We start from the raw sequence: 17,623 nt of genomic DNA on the forward strand, positions 1-17,623 counted from the left end.
CCATTACCACCATGTTTCCATCTACGGCGTACAGTACGGACTATCTAGTTCCAACATAGTTTAAACAACCATCCAAACCGAGCCTCCCCAATCCCGCTGACTCACCGCCGCCCTCCTCTTCCAAACCAGTGATCTAACCACAACCAGCCACTAGCTCCCGAACCAGCTACTTAGCCGAGCGCCAAGCCCTCCACCCGCACAAGCAAGAAGAACGGATTAATAAAAATTGAACAAAAGAAAGTTGCACGATAATTGTTATTCCGCCCGGCAAACCATCCAGACTCTCTCCTCAACGGCCATCATCACCTTACCGAACCCCGATAGTTCAGGTCTTGATTGGCAGTCCAGCCTCCCTTGCGGTATGCCCTCCCCCTCCCTCACTCCTTTTCTCTCTTGTCTCTCGTCGACGACAACAACTAACTTCCAGGTCCAACAGCATCTCAAATCCCACCGGTCACCCCACCGTCTCAAAACTTCAATTCAAGATGTCTTTCCAGAAGCCTGAGAAGGATTTCGGCGAGGGCCCTGTACGTCTACCACCATCATGATACATATATAACATATCTTCAATGTCAATGCCTTTGGGACATGGGATATATATCAATCAATGCGACGACAAATCACTAACAACATCTCTTTTTTGATGGGAATATAGAAGGTCCACAAGATCCGTATCACCCTCACCTCTCGCAAGGTCGCTTCCCTCGAGAAGGTGTGCTCGGAGCTGATCGACCGTGCTCGCTCCAAGTCCCTCCAGGTCAAGGGTCCCGTCCGTCTTCCCACCAAGACCCTTCACATCTCCACCCGTAAGACCCCCAACGGTGAGGGTTCCAAGACCTGGGACAAGTACGAGATGCGCATCCACAAGCGTCTCATCGAGTGAGTGCCCCCTGTCCCAATATTTCTAGCTCATGATGAGTGTCCGAAGGGAATAAGGAAAACTAATCTGTGTGTAGCCTCCTCGCCCCCACCGAGACCGTCAAGCAGATCATCATCAACATCGAGGCTGGTGTTGAGGTTGAGGTCACCATTGCTGCTTAAACAAATCCCTACCTCTTCCTTCACTGGATACGGTTTGGGTTCGTGACAGGGGTGGCGCGGACGATGAGGTTATGTTTTGTGGTGCTGCTGCGGCCGTGCTAGGCATTCGTCGATACCCGCCAGTTCCTGGCTTGAAAATGAAAAAGTTCAAAAAGCAGTAAACTATTTTTCTTATCGGAATGAATGATTGTATGGATTGTAGTGTAGTGTAGTGTATTGGTATCAAAACTAGCAGTGACTTAACTGCTTCCGTTGTTCCGTGTGAGAATTTCCCGCCTGGACGCCCATTCCGTCCGTTAATAATGCTAATGATCTATATAATACAATGCCCAAGTAAACCATGTAAAAGAAAGTCCAAGAGCCTGGATTGCTAAAAGTCGAAGCTCACCCATTCTGTCTTCGGGGGCACGCTCGGAATCACTCCGTCCTTGAAGCATCCGTTTTGCACGAAGAACTCGTACTGCGCGGTGACCTCAGCTGTATACTCCTCGTCTTTGCCATGTGCGTCCCGTAAGCTGGCAGCATCAGGGGGTCCATCTGGAAAGAAGATGCGGACGTAGGTCTGACGATCCTGCGGATGTAGATAGCAGGGTTCGTTGTTGATGTACTTGACCGGTTGCCCCTTCCAGGCTGAGAGCCTCTTGGTCATAGGGTCGCGAATGGTCTGACCTGTCAGCGGTGGGATGGGGTGTAGCTCATTGGGGTTGTCTATCTTGATGATGGCAGGAGGGCCGGTGCCTGCGGTAGCTGTTGGCGTGGATGCAAGAGCGGGAGCAGGCGCTGATTGGCCTAACTGTCCAAATCCGCTAGCGGGCTGTCCAAATCCTGAAGGTGCAGCTGGTTGGCTTGGAGCCCCGAAGGGACTCGGAGCTGCGGCCGTGGAGGGTTGTCCAAACGGGTTTGAGGCCGGTTGTTGTTGTTGTGGTTGACCAAAAGGCGAAGCTGTCTGTGACGGTTGGCCGAAACCAGCAGGCTGTGTTGTCGAGGGTTGACCGAAGCCAGAAGACGCGACGGGGGTTTGACTCCCAACCTGTGCGAACGGTGATGCTTGTCCAGCGGACTGACCAAAGCCGCTTGGTTGCTGGCTAGGAGCTGATATCTGACTAAATGGGGAGGCCGCAGCAGGTGTCCCGAATGCCGATGTTCCGAGTGATGATGGCTGGCCGAACGAAGACTGGCCGGTAGAAGGCTGACCAAAGCTAGGCTGGCCAAAGGCTGGTTTACCGAATGCCGACTGCCCTCCTCCCAAGCCTGAGGGTTGTCCAAATGCAGACCCTTGACCTAAAGCACTAGGTTGTCCGAAGCCAGGTGCTTGCCCCAGGCCAGATGTTTGGCCCAAGGCCGAGGGCTGCCCGAAGGCTGACGGCTGACCGAACGCAGAGGGCTTGCCGAAGGGTTGACTGCCTAATCCTGAAGGCTGACCAAAAGCCGGTGCTGAGCTGGGAGCAGCGGGTTGCCCGAATGGTGAAGGTTGGCTAGGTTGCGAGGGCTGACCGAAAGCAGAAGGTGCTGGGGTGGAAGCAGGGCCGGTCTTGCCCTCAACGATATCGATTCTGTTGGGATGTTCATTGATACCATCGACGACATACTTCACAGCACCGTTTAGATCATTCAGGATGACATCCATCTGCTTCAATGCCTCCCCATACAGAGCTTGAGCTTCTTGGACTGCCTGATCGGCGTTGCCTGCTGCGGCAGCTTCATAATGGCGCAGTCGCAGTTCTTCAAAACTCCGCTCTCGATTAGCGCCTCCAAATAATTGCCTCGGGGCGTTTCTGCCGGGACCGTAGCAGGAAAAAACCCATTCTGGCCGGCCTTTACCGGCGGTAAGATCGGCCTTGATGTCCGCCGTAGTGATTCCATAGCTGTGGGGTGTCAGAAAGGTCCCATGTAAAATAGCTTGACTGAAGAACAACTTACTCTGCAGATTGCTGAGTCTGGGCGCCACGGCCTATATTTGAAGTTAGGAAATCTCACAACACATGGTGGAAGCAACAAATCGTGAACCAAGTCACACAAGTATAATGCGGTGACAGCTCTTGAAGAGAACAAATGACGATAATGATATAGTTCAGAGTAGACGATGAAAGTCGACACACATAATGGCTTTACAGCCCATTCAATAGACGAAGCATGCTGTGTTGTGTTGTCTCCAACAGCAAACACTAAACGTACCTCCGAAACCTCCCCCAGCAAGTGCCCCGAAACGGTTGCCGGAGCTCAATGTCTGCTGGCTGGGGTGCTCATTCTTACAACGGTCTGGAATGATTGTTAGTCCACTGTCCAGACCGGAACAAGAGCAAAAATCTGATCTTTGGGGCAAGGTATCTTCGTACCTCCAAATCTGCAGCGCCCCTGCTGAAAGTACGTGCAGACAACCATGTCGTATTGGGCCTTTGCGGCGTCGGACAGTACGAGAGGCCCCTGCTGACCGTCTGACGGTGATGATAAGAGCTCAATCGAAAGTCAGAAACCCACGAATTGGAGCTATCTATTTGATCAATCGTTAAAGAAAGACGTGACGAATAAGTAGACTCTTAAGTAATATCAGAAACCGAAGCGCGCGCAGCTGGTCGCGGTGTATAACTAGAGAGAATCTGCGGATGGCCGGTGGTGGTTGGATTGATCCGGTGACAGTACATTTCGCCGCCTCAGGCTGCAGTATTGGCCGGAAATCCATGCATAGTGTATGGACATGGTATTGTAACTTACACATGTTCCTGCCCGCGGAGCTATCAAGAGCCGAGATACAATTTGTCTGTAACATTCTAATTTATTCATTTACTCTTCTACAGGCTGCAAATAACACCAAGTAAGACACTAGGTTGGGGTATACTGGTGGTTATATTTTCGGCCTTGTTAAATCATCAATAGCAACCGTCGCCTGTTCAATGCCAATGCTTCATAAAATTACAATGGATCCGATGTCAACTCCTATTCTCCGAGCCATTTCCCATAATATCAAGTTCATGTCACGCTTGTCCACCGCTGGAGTGAGAAGTCTGTGTATGTGTGACGCTCTGCCTCAGGACATCCCAGTTCAGTCCGTCAATCTTCTCCCCACCGAGGGACTCAAGCTCCTGGGCCAGTCCACTCAACTTGCCACTAGCAAGGCGGCGCATCATGACTGTGTCCTTGGAGCCATGGAGACGCTTTGCACTACCGTGAAGCAGAGCATCCTCGAACCATTCCTCTTCTTGATCGTCGAATGGAAGGCCGATCAGTTCCAGCGCGCGACTGCTCCGAAGTTGGCCAGCGTCTGTTGTGTGCACGAACTCAATGAGCTGTGTAAGGTAGCTTCGACGTAGAGTGTCGTCGTTCTTGCGGGTGAAGTAGAAGGCCTCCGTAATGCTTGAGCGACAGAGCGTCTTGAAGAAGGCTCGCTGGACCTTCTCCGATGCCAAAGGCGGGGAAACAGTAAGGTAGTATGCCATTACGAGGCTGTCATCGTGCTTGGGAAGCCGAGGAAGAGTAAGGACGTAGAGGATTTCATCCGGGAAAGTTGGAATGATAGAAGGCTCGGTCAGATATTCTACGGCTCGCTGTCGGCGCATTCTGGGTCAGTAACCGTCGCAAACTGCGTCAAGGCAGAGACGCACCTTAAATTCAAGCCTATCGAGGTTCCACAGTCCTTCTATGAACAGCCTGTACTTCTCCGGCAAATGACACCGGCGCGAGAACTGGGAAGCCGCATCGCTGGCGGCACGGCAATCTTTCAGGATATAGTAGATCAACGCTTGCTTGTGCTCTATGTCCATGGGGGAGGAAAGTATATGTCCGACAAGAGTCCTGAGGTCTGCATTGGATCTGGGAGGGTACAGTTGCGTGACTAGAGGTTGCTCCTGATTAACAACGACCTTCACTTTAGAGCTGGATGAGGGGAGAGAATACCTGCTTTAACTCCGAGCAATCCTAGCAGTCTGTCGGCGAACAGCTGGTTTTCAAGCGCACGGCGGTTGGCGACGATCTGCTCAATGACCTTGCCATCGTAGGTGAAGTTCTTGTTGAAATAGAAGATAGAGTCGAAATCGTCCCAAGGAGCCATTTTGTCAGAGATATGTCCGTAGAACAATTCCGATACAGCGCTGATTATTTACTCGCGATGAATTGTATGAGCCGCCGTGGCAGGTGGGCGGTGAAGCAGACAGTCCAAAGACGCACATGTTGTGGCAGAAAACAACGCCATTCCCGATGGGGACACAATGTAAACAACCCACTTTCCACTTCCGCCCGCAACTTTGCAACTGCGCCCGCTTCAACATTCGCCTTGATGAAGCCGTCTCTGGCGACGACGACGACTCATCCAAAATAATGTCATCCATCGCAAGAAGCCGCCCAACTAGGCGCTCTGCCGCCGCCCGGCGGAGCTATGCTATCGAAGAAACCTCCGAAGAGGAGGATCCCGGAAATGTCACCCCCACGGCATCTCAGCATGACGAAGACGACGACGATAGCGGCGAAGCCACGCCTGTTCCCAAGAAACCCAGAATTGAAAAGAGGTCCTCGCGCAGGCGAGCCACCGTTGATCAGACTACACCCAAGGCCACGCGCACTACACGGAGGTCTCGCAGATCGGCAACCGCAGAATTGTCGGAGGCGTCGCAACTCACAGATACCAACGACAATGAAGGCGACAGCGTCGCGTCAGTGGAAGAGCCCGAGACTGCCTCACAGGTCACAGCATCGGTAAAGAAAATAACCAGTATGGCTCACCCCCGCAAGAGTCGTGTCTCCCACACGCCCAACCCGGAAATGTCCTTACTCCCTACTCCAGAGCCCTCCGTCTCGCCGCCCCCGTCCCAACCCCGATCGCAGAGGGGCAGTGTACCCCCACTCGCTGATATCACTGAATCGGCTGTGAACCAGACGCCCGCGAAGTCCGAAAGCGAGGAAAAGCCCCAAATCGCCATGATCAACCCCAATACGACCGTTCTCGAAAAGCCGATGGATATCATGATGAAGTCTCGGTTGCTGGGCCCCTCAGCACCCGAGGAGCCATCCGAACCTAAGAGCCGCTTGATTATTACTACACTAATTTTGATGAATTTCAAGAGTTACGCAGGGAAGCAGATCGTCGGGCCCTTCCATGCCTCTTTCTCGTCGGTTGTTGGACCAAACGGATCCGGAAAGTCCAATGTCATCGATGCATTGCTCTTTGTCTTCGGTTTCCGAGCCAGCAAGATGCGACAGGGCAAGGTTTCCGCTCTCATTCACAATTCCGCCAACTTCCCCAACTTGCCCTACTGTGAAGTCGAAGTCCACTTCCAGGAAGTCCTTGACTTGCCCACCGGAGGGCATGAAGTAGTCCCAGATTCCCAACTGATTATCTCCCGAAAGGCATTTAGAAACAACAGCAGCAAGTACTACATGAACGGCAAGGAGACGAACTTTACCGCCGTGACCACCCTGCTCCGCGACCGCGGCATTGACCTGGACCACAAGCGTTTCCTTATTCTCCAAGGTGAAGTCGAGTCAATCGCACAGATGAAGGCCAAGGCTGCCAATGAACATGAAGATGGTCTCCTGGAGTACCTCGAGGATATTATCGGTACGTCTAAATACAAGACGCCCATCGACGAAGCAGCTGCTGAGCTGGAGACGCTGAACGACGTCTGTATGGAAAAGAACAACCGTGTACAGCATGTAGAGAAGGAGAAGAACGCCTTGGAAGACAAAAAGGATAAGGCACTCGCCTTCATCCGTGACGAGAATGAGCTGGCCCAGAAACAGTCCGCACTTTACCAGATTTACATCAATGAGTGCGGGGACAACATCCGGGTTACCGAGGAAGCCATCCTGCAGATGCAAGAGCTTTTGAACCTCGAGCTAGAGAAGCACGAGGGCAACGAGTCCGGCATCAAAGAGCTCGAAAAGGCGTACAAGCGTGGCATGCGGGAATATGAGAGCATGGAAAAGGAAATGCAGGCCTTGGCCAAGGAAATGGCTAAGTACGACAAGGAATCCGTCAAGTTTGAAGAGAAGAAGAAATTCCTGGTTGGAAAGCAGAAGAAGCTGGAAAAGGCCATGCAGAGTACTCGACTGGCTGCCTCTGAGTGTGAAAGTTTGGTGCAAAAGCATGCGGACGACATTGAAAGGAAATCGAAGGAGACTACACAGCTTGAGAAGGAGATGAAGGTGGAGGAGGAGGAACTGAACTCGATCCGTGAGAGCCTCAAAGGCAAAACCCAGGGCCTTTCGGACCAAATTACGGCAAAGCAAAAGTCATTGGAGCCTTGGGATGAGAAGATCAACAAGAAGCTCTCGGCTGTTGCTGTGGCTCAGAGTCAACTTGACATCATCCGTGAGAGAAGCAACGCGGGTGCTGTCCTGTTGGAAGAGGCTCAGGCCAAGGTGGCTTCAATCGAAGAGGGCTTGGCTACCAAGGAGACCGAGCTTGAGGAACGCAAGGAGCAGAAGTCGACACTTGAACAAGAGGTCGAGAAGCTCAAGCATGACCTCAAGAAGTATGCCCACAGAGAACCCGAAGTGCGAGCCCATGTCTCGAGTGCTCGACAGAAGGCAGACGAGGCAAGAGCCAGTCTTGCGAGCACTCAAAATCGCGGAAGCGTTCTATCTGGGCTTATGCGTCTCAAGGAGTCGGGACGTATCGAAGGCTTCCACGGCCGGCTCGGCAACCTCGGAACTATCGACGAGAAATATGATGTCGCTATCTCGACTGCCTGTCCAGCGCTGGACAACATGGTAGTTGATACGGTTGAGGTCGGTCAGCAGTGTATTGACTACCTGCGCAAGAACAATCTCGGCCGAGCCAACTTCATTCTTCTGGATCGACTCCCACGGCGGGATCTGTCCTCCATCGCAACTCCGGAGAAGGTCCCTCGACTTTTTGATCTGGTTAAGCCTAAAGACTCCAAGTTTGCCCCCGCATTCTACAGTGTCATGCAGAACACTTTGGTTGCTAAAGACCTAGAGCAAGCCAACCGCATTGCCTATGGCGCCAGACGGTGGAGGGTCGTGACCCTTGACGGTCAACTTATTGACATGTCTGGTACTATGAGCGGTGGTGGTACCCGCGTTGCACGTGGCGGCATGTCCTCCAAGCAAGTGGCGGAGACAAGCAGAGAGCAAGTTGCACAGCTCGAGGGGGATTTGGAAGAAATGGAGAGGAAGTTCCAGCGCTTCCTGGAGAAGCAACGGCAAATGGAGGCAGCGATCAGAGAGAGGTCCGAGGAGATACCACGGGCGGAGACCAAAATTCAAAAGATCATGATTGAGATCGAAAGTGCCAACAGAAGTCTCGCAGACGCCCAGCGGCGCGTCAAGGAACTGAGCGCCGAGCACAAGCCATCAAAGACGGACGCGAACCAAGCTGCAGCTCTAGAGAAACAGATTGCTGCTCTGGAGGAAGAAATCGAAGATCTTCGTGAACAAAAGGGCGGCATCGAGGAAGAGATCCAGACTCTCCAGAATAAGATCATGGAAGTTGGTGGTGTTAGACTACGTGGTCAGAAGGCCAAGGTCGACGGTCTCAAGGAGCAGATCAGCCTTCTTGCAGAGGAGATTTCCAATGCAGAAGTTGGGAAGTCAAAGAACGAGAAGGCCATCGTCAAGCACCAGAATTCCCGTGCTGACGCAGAGAAGGAACTTGAGCATGTGACAGAGGAGCTCGAGAAGCTCAATGCGGATGTTGCCAACCAGGCCAACGATGCCTCGGGGTGGAAACAGAAGGTGGAGGAAGCGGAAGAGGTAAGTCCGACATGGAAATGTATCAGATTTACAGGCTCACACAAGACAGGCTCTCGACGAAAAGAAAGAGGAGCTCGGCAAGGTGAAGGCTGAGTTGGATGAAAAGGTTGCTGAATTGAACGAGTCCCGCGCTACCGAGATCGAGATGCGCAATAAGCTTGAGGAGAACCAGAAAGCCTTGGCCGAGAACGAAAAGCGCGGGCGGTACTGGCAAGAAAAGTTATCCAAGCTTTCGTTGCAGAACGTCAGCGATCTGGGTGAAGAGCAGGAAGCCACAGAGCTCCAGATGTTCACTCAAGATGAGTTGATGGAGATGAACAAGGAGTCGTTGAAGGCAGCCATTGCTGCCCTCGAGGAGAAGAGCCAGAATGCATCTGTCGACCTTAGTGTCATCGAGGAGTACAGGCGCAGAACGGCTGAACACGAAGCACGTTCGGCCGATCTGACTACTGCCCTGGCATCGCGCGACAGTGCCAAGGCCCGTCTTGATGGCCTCCGATCTGCTCGTCTGAACGGGTTCATGGAAGGATTCGGCATTATCTCGCTTCGTCTGAAGGAGATGTACCAGATGATCACGATGGGAGGTAACGCGGAGCTGGAATTGGTCGACTCTCTGGATCCGTTCTCTGAGGGTATCTTGTTCTCTGTCATGCCTCCGAAGAAGAGCTGGAAGAACATTGGTAATCTGTCCGGTGGTGAGAAGACGCTCTCCAGTTTGGCGCTGGTGTTCGCTTTGCATCACTACAAGCCGACTCCCTTGTACGTGATGGACGAAATCGATGCTGCCCTGGACTTCCGGAACGTGAGTACTCTACCCCAGCTACTAAAAGTGCGTTGCTAATCTGCCTAGGTTTCAATTGTGGCGTCCTATATCAAGGAGAGGACTAAGAATGCCCAATTTATTGTTATTTCTCTGAGAAACAACATGGTAAGGCTCTCGCCATAGATGCTACAGCAGCGCGTTACTGACTCTCAACAATAGTTCGAACTTGCCTCTCGACTGGTCGGTGTTTACAAGGTCAACCACATGACCAAGAGTGTGACGATCGAAAACAAGGACTACATTACGGGGCGATGAATAATTTGATCTGCACGCATGCATATTATGACTTCTTTCTTTTTTGTATGGGTTTTCCGGGAAGGAGGCGCGGTGTGGGACTGGATATCTGTCACTGGCTGAAGGAGATCTATGGGTTCCTTCCATACCTGTTTATACGCGGGGTGAAGTTTTGAGATATGGTGTTGATTATTGTTTTCTGACTTCTTGTATGAATTGGATGATGTCCTTTTTGTCTGGTATGACTGAATTCGGAATACATATATTGATTTATCTGTTCTAATTCGACCTCGTGATGGTGATGAACCTCTATCGACTTGTAAGTTCAAGAGTTGTTTCCTATAGCAGACAGTATAAGTAGGCTCATGCTGTTGCAACAACGTAACTTAGCCACGATGATTCCTTATCTACTTCTACTGCTCGACATATATACTGTCATTCTATGATACAGGTTTTCAACGTCAGGAAAGTCATCTACATGTGTTCACTGCTGGAACATTCACTGCATCCATGTATTGAACCAGATCCTCCACCACCTCTGTTACTACCTATTCGGCGCCCTTCCCCCTCTTCATTCACTTACTCCTGAAGATTGAGCCTGTTCTCGATGTTTTGATACTCGATTCTCCTGTTCAGTACCACTCCTGCCACAGGGTGCCACCTACCTACACAGAACGAGCTCTATAATCTACAAAATGCCACCAGAACTCACTCCTGAATCCGACTACTCCTCACTCAGAGAATTGATAAAAGGCGGTTCTTTATCCTTTTCATGTTCCGGATCCATTCCTATCACTACCGAGGCCTCCGTCAAAGAATGTGGTCACGTCCCTACTAAGTCCCAGCCCGTCAAAATTTTCTGGACTTCGAGGGATTCGGTGCCGCAAATGCTGGTTCTTCCTATCTGCGAAGAAGATGGCGTCGACGCTTCTGGTGCAGGAGCTTTGCAGCAGCTTATCAGTGATTGTACCCCTACTGCCATTTCCAATGGTGAAAAGCGCTTTCTTGATCCTACTTTTTGCAAAGGCGGGACGCTGAGGCCTGCTCGCTTCGCCACTACTTTCCATCCTGTGGATTTTGGTATTCTTGATGAAATTGAGAAACAGCTGCTTCCGTCTTTCGACGTTGGTGCTAGCAGGAACTTGATCGCAGATCTCTGGAAGCTGAATGTTGGGCCCTTTCTCTGTTTTTCCTTTCTTTTTTATTTCCTATATTATAAAGGCATAGGGTGGGAAGGGCAAGAGTCCACTTACTAACCCATGAGGACAGGTCTACTCCAGCCCCGATGGCTTCTTCAAGAAGCACTTCAGTATCCCCTGCAGTGATAATCAATTCGGCTTGCTCGTAGTGTGCCTGCCTTCCCGGTTCACCGGAGGGAACCTGTATGTGCGACACAATAAGCAGGTTCGCGATTTGGACTGGAGCCCGGCCAGTTCCTCGACTATCCAGTGGGCTGCCTTCTATGATGACTGCGAGCTTGAGATTTTGCCTGTTACCGGGGGTGAATGCATCACTCTAACCTACGGTCTCTATGCTGTAGATGCTGGCGTGCGATATGTCCATCCTAGATCATCCCTCACGCCATGCATGCAGCCACTTAAGGCGGCGGTGATGAATATATTGGGGAGCCCTGACTTGATTAGTCAAGGTACATTCCCAATCTATATCAACATCCCTGTCTTCCCCTCCTTCTGCCAAAGGAACTGGTTGTTCTAGTTTATGGCATATTTGACCTTTTGACAGGTGGCATCCTCGGGGCCTTCTGCTCCTACGCCTATCCCGCCTCAGAGAGCATTGCACATGTGCTAAAAGACGGCGATTATCTTCTCTACTCAGCCTTCAAGTCCTGTGGCCTAGACACCTTCGCGCTGGCTATTTCTAGTACCGGGGACTGGTATGCTACTATTTTGGAGCGCGCACAATCCAAGAACATCCCCATTCAGAATGATGAGAAGAACAAGACTGCCAAAGTATGACTCTCGCTCAGAACTTCAACCAGAAAGTCCCTTATATACTTGGGCGCATAGCATACGCTAATAGACAACTCACCATAGGCGGTGGCAAGTGAGGCTTGGCCATGCATTACTTTGCCAGGGGTGACGTGGGTGAATGAACAGAACGAGGATATTCTCGCGCTCTGCAATAACCCTCGTGACACCGGAGCTGCTTCTTCTTCTGAACACGGCAAAGACATTCATAGGCCAACAAAACGGAGAAAAATTGACCAGTCGAAGACCCCATGGTACGTGGATGGCGCTATTCTCGCTGTGATTCCGCCGTGGGGGGTACGATTGTAGCTGCGGTACTTTGTAAATCTACAAGGTCAAGATAACGCATGTTGAATGGAGATGGCATGTCAAGAAGAGAGATTTGAGTTACAGCTTGTCCGAAAGGCAGGGACCGAGCAGATCCAGATATCTAAATAGGTACTACCAGCTACCAACCTAATTCTTCTTGCTTCGAACTATATCCTAATTTCACATAGTACTTACCTGAAATCTAGGATTCAACTCACTGAACAATGTATAACTTTCTCTAGTTACAAGGTGCTGTACAAAATCACCAGTAAATGCAGAAGCAAACTCACTCGGGTTCTCAATATACATGTCGTACCCGGTTTTTCTTTTGGGCCATGCATGACTCGAGGGCATGTACAGTATGATAGTATGATATATTATATGTCTTATTAACTTACACACGATATACCTCCTCACAGGAAACAGTATGAAAAAGCGGGTGGTTTAGCGTTACTATGCTTACATTTTATATTGGGATCTGAGTCGGTATGTGTTCTAAGATAGACGAATAAAGTGCACAAAACCCCCAATGTACCATTAATCCCTAATAAAAAGGTATATACTGTCATTCACAAACAGCCCAGTTCACATACATAGAAAGGGTATCAGAAAAATAAACAAAAAAAGAAGATATAGCATGTCCTGGTTTCGATCCAGGGACCTCCGGGTTATGAGCCCGGCGCTCTTCCCCTGAGCTAACATGCTGCGGATGAAGATTTATGCCCTCTCTTTGACATGATATCCCTGTGGGATAATACTCGGCCGAGAATAGGATTAGGTTTAATTTGCCAAGGATAAGGCTATTCCTGGTGTATTGTAGGAGATTGATTATCGTTCTTGAGTGTAGGTATATTTGCTACTGGAGAGGTGTTGAGGGATTGGGATGTGGGATTATATGTTCGGTAGTGGTTCTGTAGTGTTGTTTATAAGGTAGTGTATAATGATATCGACTTTCTCTTTCAATTGATTTAATGGTATGCCAGCAATTCTATATTCAAGTATGATCGTGTATATTGTGCACAGACGGTCGATTGGTGCATTGACCAGCATAGCAGAGTTTCATGTGGTGGTTGTAGGCTGGCAAGAAGCAGAGATGGAATTGTTCAATTCATTATCCTATCGAATCGAGAATGGCTGCCACTTGACTTGGTCCCATGAAGCATATTTCTTTAACTTGCATGAATACCGTGATGAAGGATATGCCGGGTATCCTTCTCTTCTATCGAATATGCTAGCAAGGGATCTATCGCAGTCATCTGTTGCAGCTTTCGCATTGCATTCCTCTCAGATTGCTGTGGGATATATGTTTCCGTATTGTGTCGAGTATATATTGTCAGTCTTGAAGCATTGTACACGCTCCCAGGGCGGAATTGTACGGGTGTGCTGGCAATTAGTGTTCCACGCATAGACAGTACTTGGTTTTATATTTCAGACTCTCCGTTGTATGGATACATTGCGTCTTCTCTTTTAACTCATTCTTTTTAGATTGTTTCACGCCGATATTGTTCGTTACAACATTCTATATATATTCCACCCATACAATGCTAACCCCCTGCTCGCATTCAGTTTCCCCAATCATGATACACCCACCCCAAGCCACAGCGGATGAACACAACCACCAAGACAATGACAACTCAACCCAACCCTACTTACTTCAACAATCAACCACATACTACTAGTACAACCCGTCCACAATAGATTCTACCCACCAACATCAAACATCAAACCCCATAACAACAGAATCCAGCCAAATGAATACATAAATCAATTACCAAACATACTCCACCTAGCCTGGTACGCAGTAGGCTAGTAGCCTACTCAGTACGTACCCACCCAAGCCCAGTGGCGGGCCAAGCACTGGCCCCTCCCCTTCTGCCTTCCATCCATCCATCCATCCATCCTTCCTTCGTTCCCACTCCACTAAAGTTAGTCAGTTCTAGCTCCAGTCAAATAATATTCTCCCACCAACTAGACTAGACCAAAAGGAACGGAAAAGGCCCAAAATAATAATAACAACAATGATAAATAAATAATGGGAATGAAAAACCCCTCAAACTTTAACTAACAACTCTACGCAGTTCCAGACTCCAGAACTCTTATTCTGCTTACATTTTGTTTACAATTAGATCTGTTGTTGTTTGCCAGTGTGGGTGGGCAAGTTGACAAATAATTTCTCAGTCGGGTTTCTGGATTAAGTTAGTTATAGATGGGAAGAGCGGGATTTGGGTGGTAAACTAGTTCATTTTCTTATTTAATCTATTCCTTATTCGAATGTTATTTGTATATACTATATAGGCTATATGTTATAGGGATTATAGATGCACACTGTAAACTACTAACTTTGTATAGTAGTAAAAACATGCGAAAAGTGCTCAAAAACCTGGTCTGTCGATATAAATTAAATTAACCCACCCGCTCGGGTATATTTTATTCAAGTCAGTCACTTACTCTTTATGAAAGAAAACGGTGAAGATCACATTAAGACATGACCTGTTTCTGAGCTGAGCTGAGTTGAGCCGAGCAAAGCAGAGCACGGTTCAAAAGATGAACTAGACAATCATCTATTCTCGAAGTAGTTTACTGAGAATTTCTAACTCAATAATACCCAGCAATTATACATGAAAATACCCACTTATTTCAACCACAGATGTCAAGGAATGATCATCTTCCAGCAGGTTTATTTCTAATTACCATGTAGTCAAGTCGAAGCGATCTACCAAAACAAGGGAAGAGAATGAGGGGAGCATGAGAAGAAGAGGAGGAGGAGGGGGAGGACGCGAGTCGTCGTCCGTCAAAGCTTACTTGCATTGCAGTAGGGGAAAGGAAAGGAAAGGGAAAATAAGTTCCAGGCCAGGCGAGGCCAGCCTTGTTTACTATTTAGTGACCTTCTTACTTAACTAGAATTACTTAGTTGACACAAGTTGACAGGTGTGGCTGGCCGTCTTTACTTCAATGAGAATTTCTTGCAGCGAAAAGGCCGTGGAAGTTACCTACTAAGTAAGTGTGTGTGTGTTTTTTTGCTTTTTTTTTTTTCTCCCCCCTTTGTTTGTTTGACTGCTATGTTTCTGCTAGTTGCTTAGTTGCTGGTTAGCACTTCCGTGGGTTCCTATTGGTATATATTTTAAGGGCTATTCTATGTAAGAAGTAGTAGTATTTGTATAGCTCACTTTTATATATGATCTGGATAGACAGTAGATACTAGTAGAGATCTGGGTGCTGTAGCAGCAACACGCCGTGTCCATAACCACTCACCAAACAACCCACAATAACAATAACAGCACCTACTAATCAAATCTCTCACAAGCCACGTGGAGTTCCAGTTTCCAGTCTGCATCCCAAGAAGAAAACGTGAGTGGATGGAGACCTCATCACCCAATGAGAGAAAATCGAAAAAAAAAGAGGGTTGGGTTTGGTTATAATTGTGGGAACTAAGAAACTCCCTCCTGCTGCTGCCGCCGCTGCTGCGAACTGGAACGGCTATGCTTGCTTGCTTGCCTACTTGCTTACAGTGGAGCGTGTTTCTCCCGTCCGGGCGGATTCCACTTTGTTTCAATTTGTCGGGTCGGCTGGTGGGTAAAGTGGGTGGATGAATGGGTCGGCAGAGTGGAAGGGGAGGCAAAAAAGAGGGCAAGTCGTATGTGTGTCGTGTGCTTGCTTGCCTTGCCTGGTATTGGTACTTACCGTACGGGTTATTACTATTAGTGTTAAGTATTGTTTGTTGTGATGGGATGGGATGTGATGGTCGTACATTATTTGGGGGTTTGTTTGGGGGGGTTTCATCGGATCGGAAGTTAAGTATTGCCTATAATTTGGGATAGATGGATGGAGGAATGTAAGAATCGATAGATATCGATAGGTATCAAAATAGGCCACGAGGCTGAAGATAGACGATAAGAGAGAGAGACTGAAAGGGTATGAATTCGGAAGTATTCACCCAGAATCCTACTGTAGAACCTGGATAGAACCTGCAATGCGGAGGAAATATGACGGGCTTATGATCTGTCCAACAAGGGATCCATCCTACCTTCTGGGAAATTGCAGATTGCAGATAGTACCTGTCTAACGGTAGTATCTCCCCCTCCCCAATCTCACGGTCGGGTTACACACAAGAACTGCGGGTTGATAGATCTATACGCGGCGGGAGATCTATCGCGACCGGCAAAAAGTATATCGCAGTCCCAGCGATAAGAGACAACACAACCGGGATACAAGGCACGCGGATTAACTTTCGAACTTATCATATAGTAGGCTAGAATTGTGCCGTCCTGAGACTACTGCACTGTGACGTGATGGGGTAAATTAATATTGTTCCTTCGACAGCAAGAATTCCTCCCCGATCGCAAAGCGGCTGTTGCTGGATTCACATCCTGGTCGCTGGTTCACCATAATTACCACGAGCTATGGTGATGTCGGTTCGGCGAAACTTCGTCAAAACACGCGGGATGCCCGGGGATTGTTTGGACTGTTTGGGACATTCCGTTGCTTGGGACACAAGGAGGGTCTTAGCTGAGATGGCTTGCGAGGGAATGGCTTGCGAGGGAAATCCTTCCGCTGCACTAGACTCAGTCCTATACTTGGCTGTAAGTATGCGTATAGAGTTCTTGCTGTACGCCATATACTCCGTATCCAAGGTACACTTCAAACTATCACCCACAGCCGCTGCACTCCGCATGCGGCAAGCGGTTGCTGCGTCCGGTGTCTGTCGCTCTCTGGATGGATCATCCGGCTGGCTGGAGATGGTCCGATCGCGCAGCAAGGTTCGACCCGACTTGAGTTGTCTTTCTCGTACTTTGGGGCAAGTATCAGACATTATCGATGCTACTGCGTCTCGTATCGAGTAGGAGGGTGGTAGCGGGATGCTCGATACTAAACTAATTACCGTCTTCCGCTAGAAGCTTACCATACAAGGGCGCAGGCAGCAAATCGGAGAAAGAAATGGCCGTGGTCGGGCGACTGCCCATGTTTTGGGGGGTGTTCCCGGGCGACTACAAGAATCACAAGTATCAGGCGGGTTGATTGATACCTCCTTGATCGTGTTGATGAAACCCCCAATCTTACTGTGCTCCGGGCAGTGTAAGTGAACATACGTAGGCTGTCTCTAAAGGGAGGCTGTTGTCGCCCAGACGGGAATACTCCGGAACTCCGGACCCCAAAGATTGAGGAATCCAGTGATAGACAGGAGGTGATTCGGATCTCTAACCCGAAGACTCGTCGCTGAGTATCTGCATGCGTACTTCAGTTGTTCCAGGGCGAGACCTGGAATGGATAGCGTCTGTTTCGTTCATCGAGAAAGGAATAACGGCCGTTGTCGGGCGGGAGGCGCAACACCTCGGTGGGTATAGTCGTCAGTAGACTCAAACTCAAGCATGGGAAGGATCCCGATCGTCCCCCAGACAGCATCATCATCTTCCATGTGACCAGCAGGATAGCCCTCCCTTCCGAGCTCTTACTTAGTTGGGGTTGGAAGGGAGGGAATGGTGGCTGACAGCGGGATGAGGCTGCCTGCAGAGGATCCAATATT

General features: G+C 49.4%; 5 protein-coding genes and 1 non-coding gene across 6 annotated transcripts; 4 read left to right on the top strand and 2 right to left on the bottom strand.

Annotated features, from left to right (window-relative positions):
* Positions 1 to 485: 485 nt before the first annotated feature.
* Positions 486 to 1,313, top strand: S10a (40S ribosomal protein uS10; the record flags this gene model as incomplete). The annotated part of the gene is made up of 3 exons (XM_025626496.1): positions 486 to 527; positions 656 to 879; positions 957 to 1,313. The coding sequence occupies 3 exons, from the start codon at positions 486 to 488 to the stop codon at positions 1,039 to 1,041; spliced, it is 351 nt and encodes a 116-aa protein (XP_025484049.1). The 3' UTR covers positions 1,042 to 1,313.
* Positions 1,314 to 1,411: 98 nt separating this feature from the next.
* On the bottom strand, positions 1,412 to 4,595 carry BO87DRAFT_393167 (uncharacterized protein; the record flags this gene model as incomplete). Its single annotated transcript, XM_025625043.1, has 2 exons — positions 1,412 to 2,940; positions 4,028 to 4,595. 2 exons carry the CDS (start codon positions 4,593 to 4,595, stop codon positions 1,412 to 1,414), a joined length of 2,097 nt encoding a protein of 698 aa, XP_025484050.1.
* A 757-nt stretch (positions 4,596 to 5,352) lies between these two features.
* On the top strand, positions 5,353 to 9,826 carry smc4 (condensin subunit SMC4; the record flags this gene model as incomplete). The annotated part of the gene is made up of 4 exons (XM_025619078.1): positions 5,353 to 8,748; positions 8,798 to 9,550; positions 9,599 to 9,676; positions 9,731 to 9,826. 4 exons carry the CDS (start codon positions 5,353 to 5,355, stop codon positions 9,824 to 9,826), a joined length of 4,323 nt encoding a protein of 1,440 aa, XP_025484051.1.
* Positions 9,827 to 10,500: 674 nt separating this feature from the next.
* On the top strand, positions 10,501 to 12,102 carry BO87DRAFT_421692 (oxidoreductase; the record flags this gene model as incomplete). The annotated part of the gene is made up of 4 exons (XM_025627068.1): positions 10,501 to 10,974; positions 11,075 to 11,453; positions 11,549 to 11,775; positions 11,860 to 12,102. The coding sequence occupies 4 exons, from the start codon at positions 10,501 to 10,503 to the stop codon at positions 12,100 to 12,102; spliced, it is 1,323 nt and encodes a 440-aa protein (XP_025484052.1).
* A 633-nt stretch (positions 12,103 to 12,735) lies between these two features.
* On the bottom strand, positions 12,736 to 12,807 carry BO87DRAFT_t52. Its single transcript has one exon. It is a non-coding gene; the product is annotated as a tRNA-Met (tRNA).
* A 3,881-nt stretch (positions 12,808 to 16,688) lies between these two features.
* BO87DRAFT_421693 (uncharacterized protein) lies at positions 16,689 to 17,118 on the top strand (the record flags this gene model as incomplete). The annotated part of the gene is made up of 2 exons (XM_025627069.1): positions 16,689 to 16,939; positions 16,995 to 17,118. 2 exons carry the CDS (start codon positions 16,689 to 16,691, stop codon positions 17,116 to 17,118), a joined length of 375 nt encoding a protein of 124 aa, XP_025484053.1.
* Between the last annotated feature and the right edge of the window lie 505 nt (positions 17,119 to 17,623).

The sequence above is a fragment of the Aspergillus neoniger genome (assembly GCF_003184625.1).
Source record: "Aspergillus neoniger CBS 115656 unplaced genomic scaffold BO87scaffold_3, whole genome shotgun sequence".
Lineage (NCBI taxonomy): Eukaryota > Fungi > Ascomycota > Eurotiomycetes > Eurotiales > Aspergillaceae > Aspergillus > Aspergillus neoniger.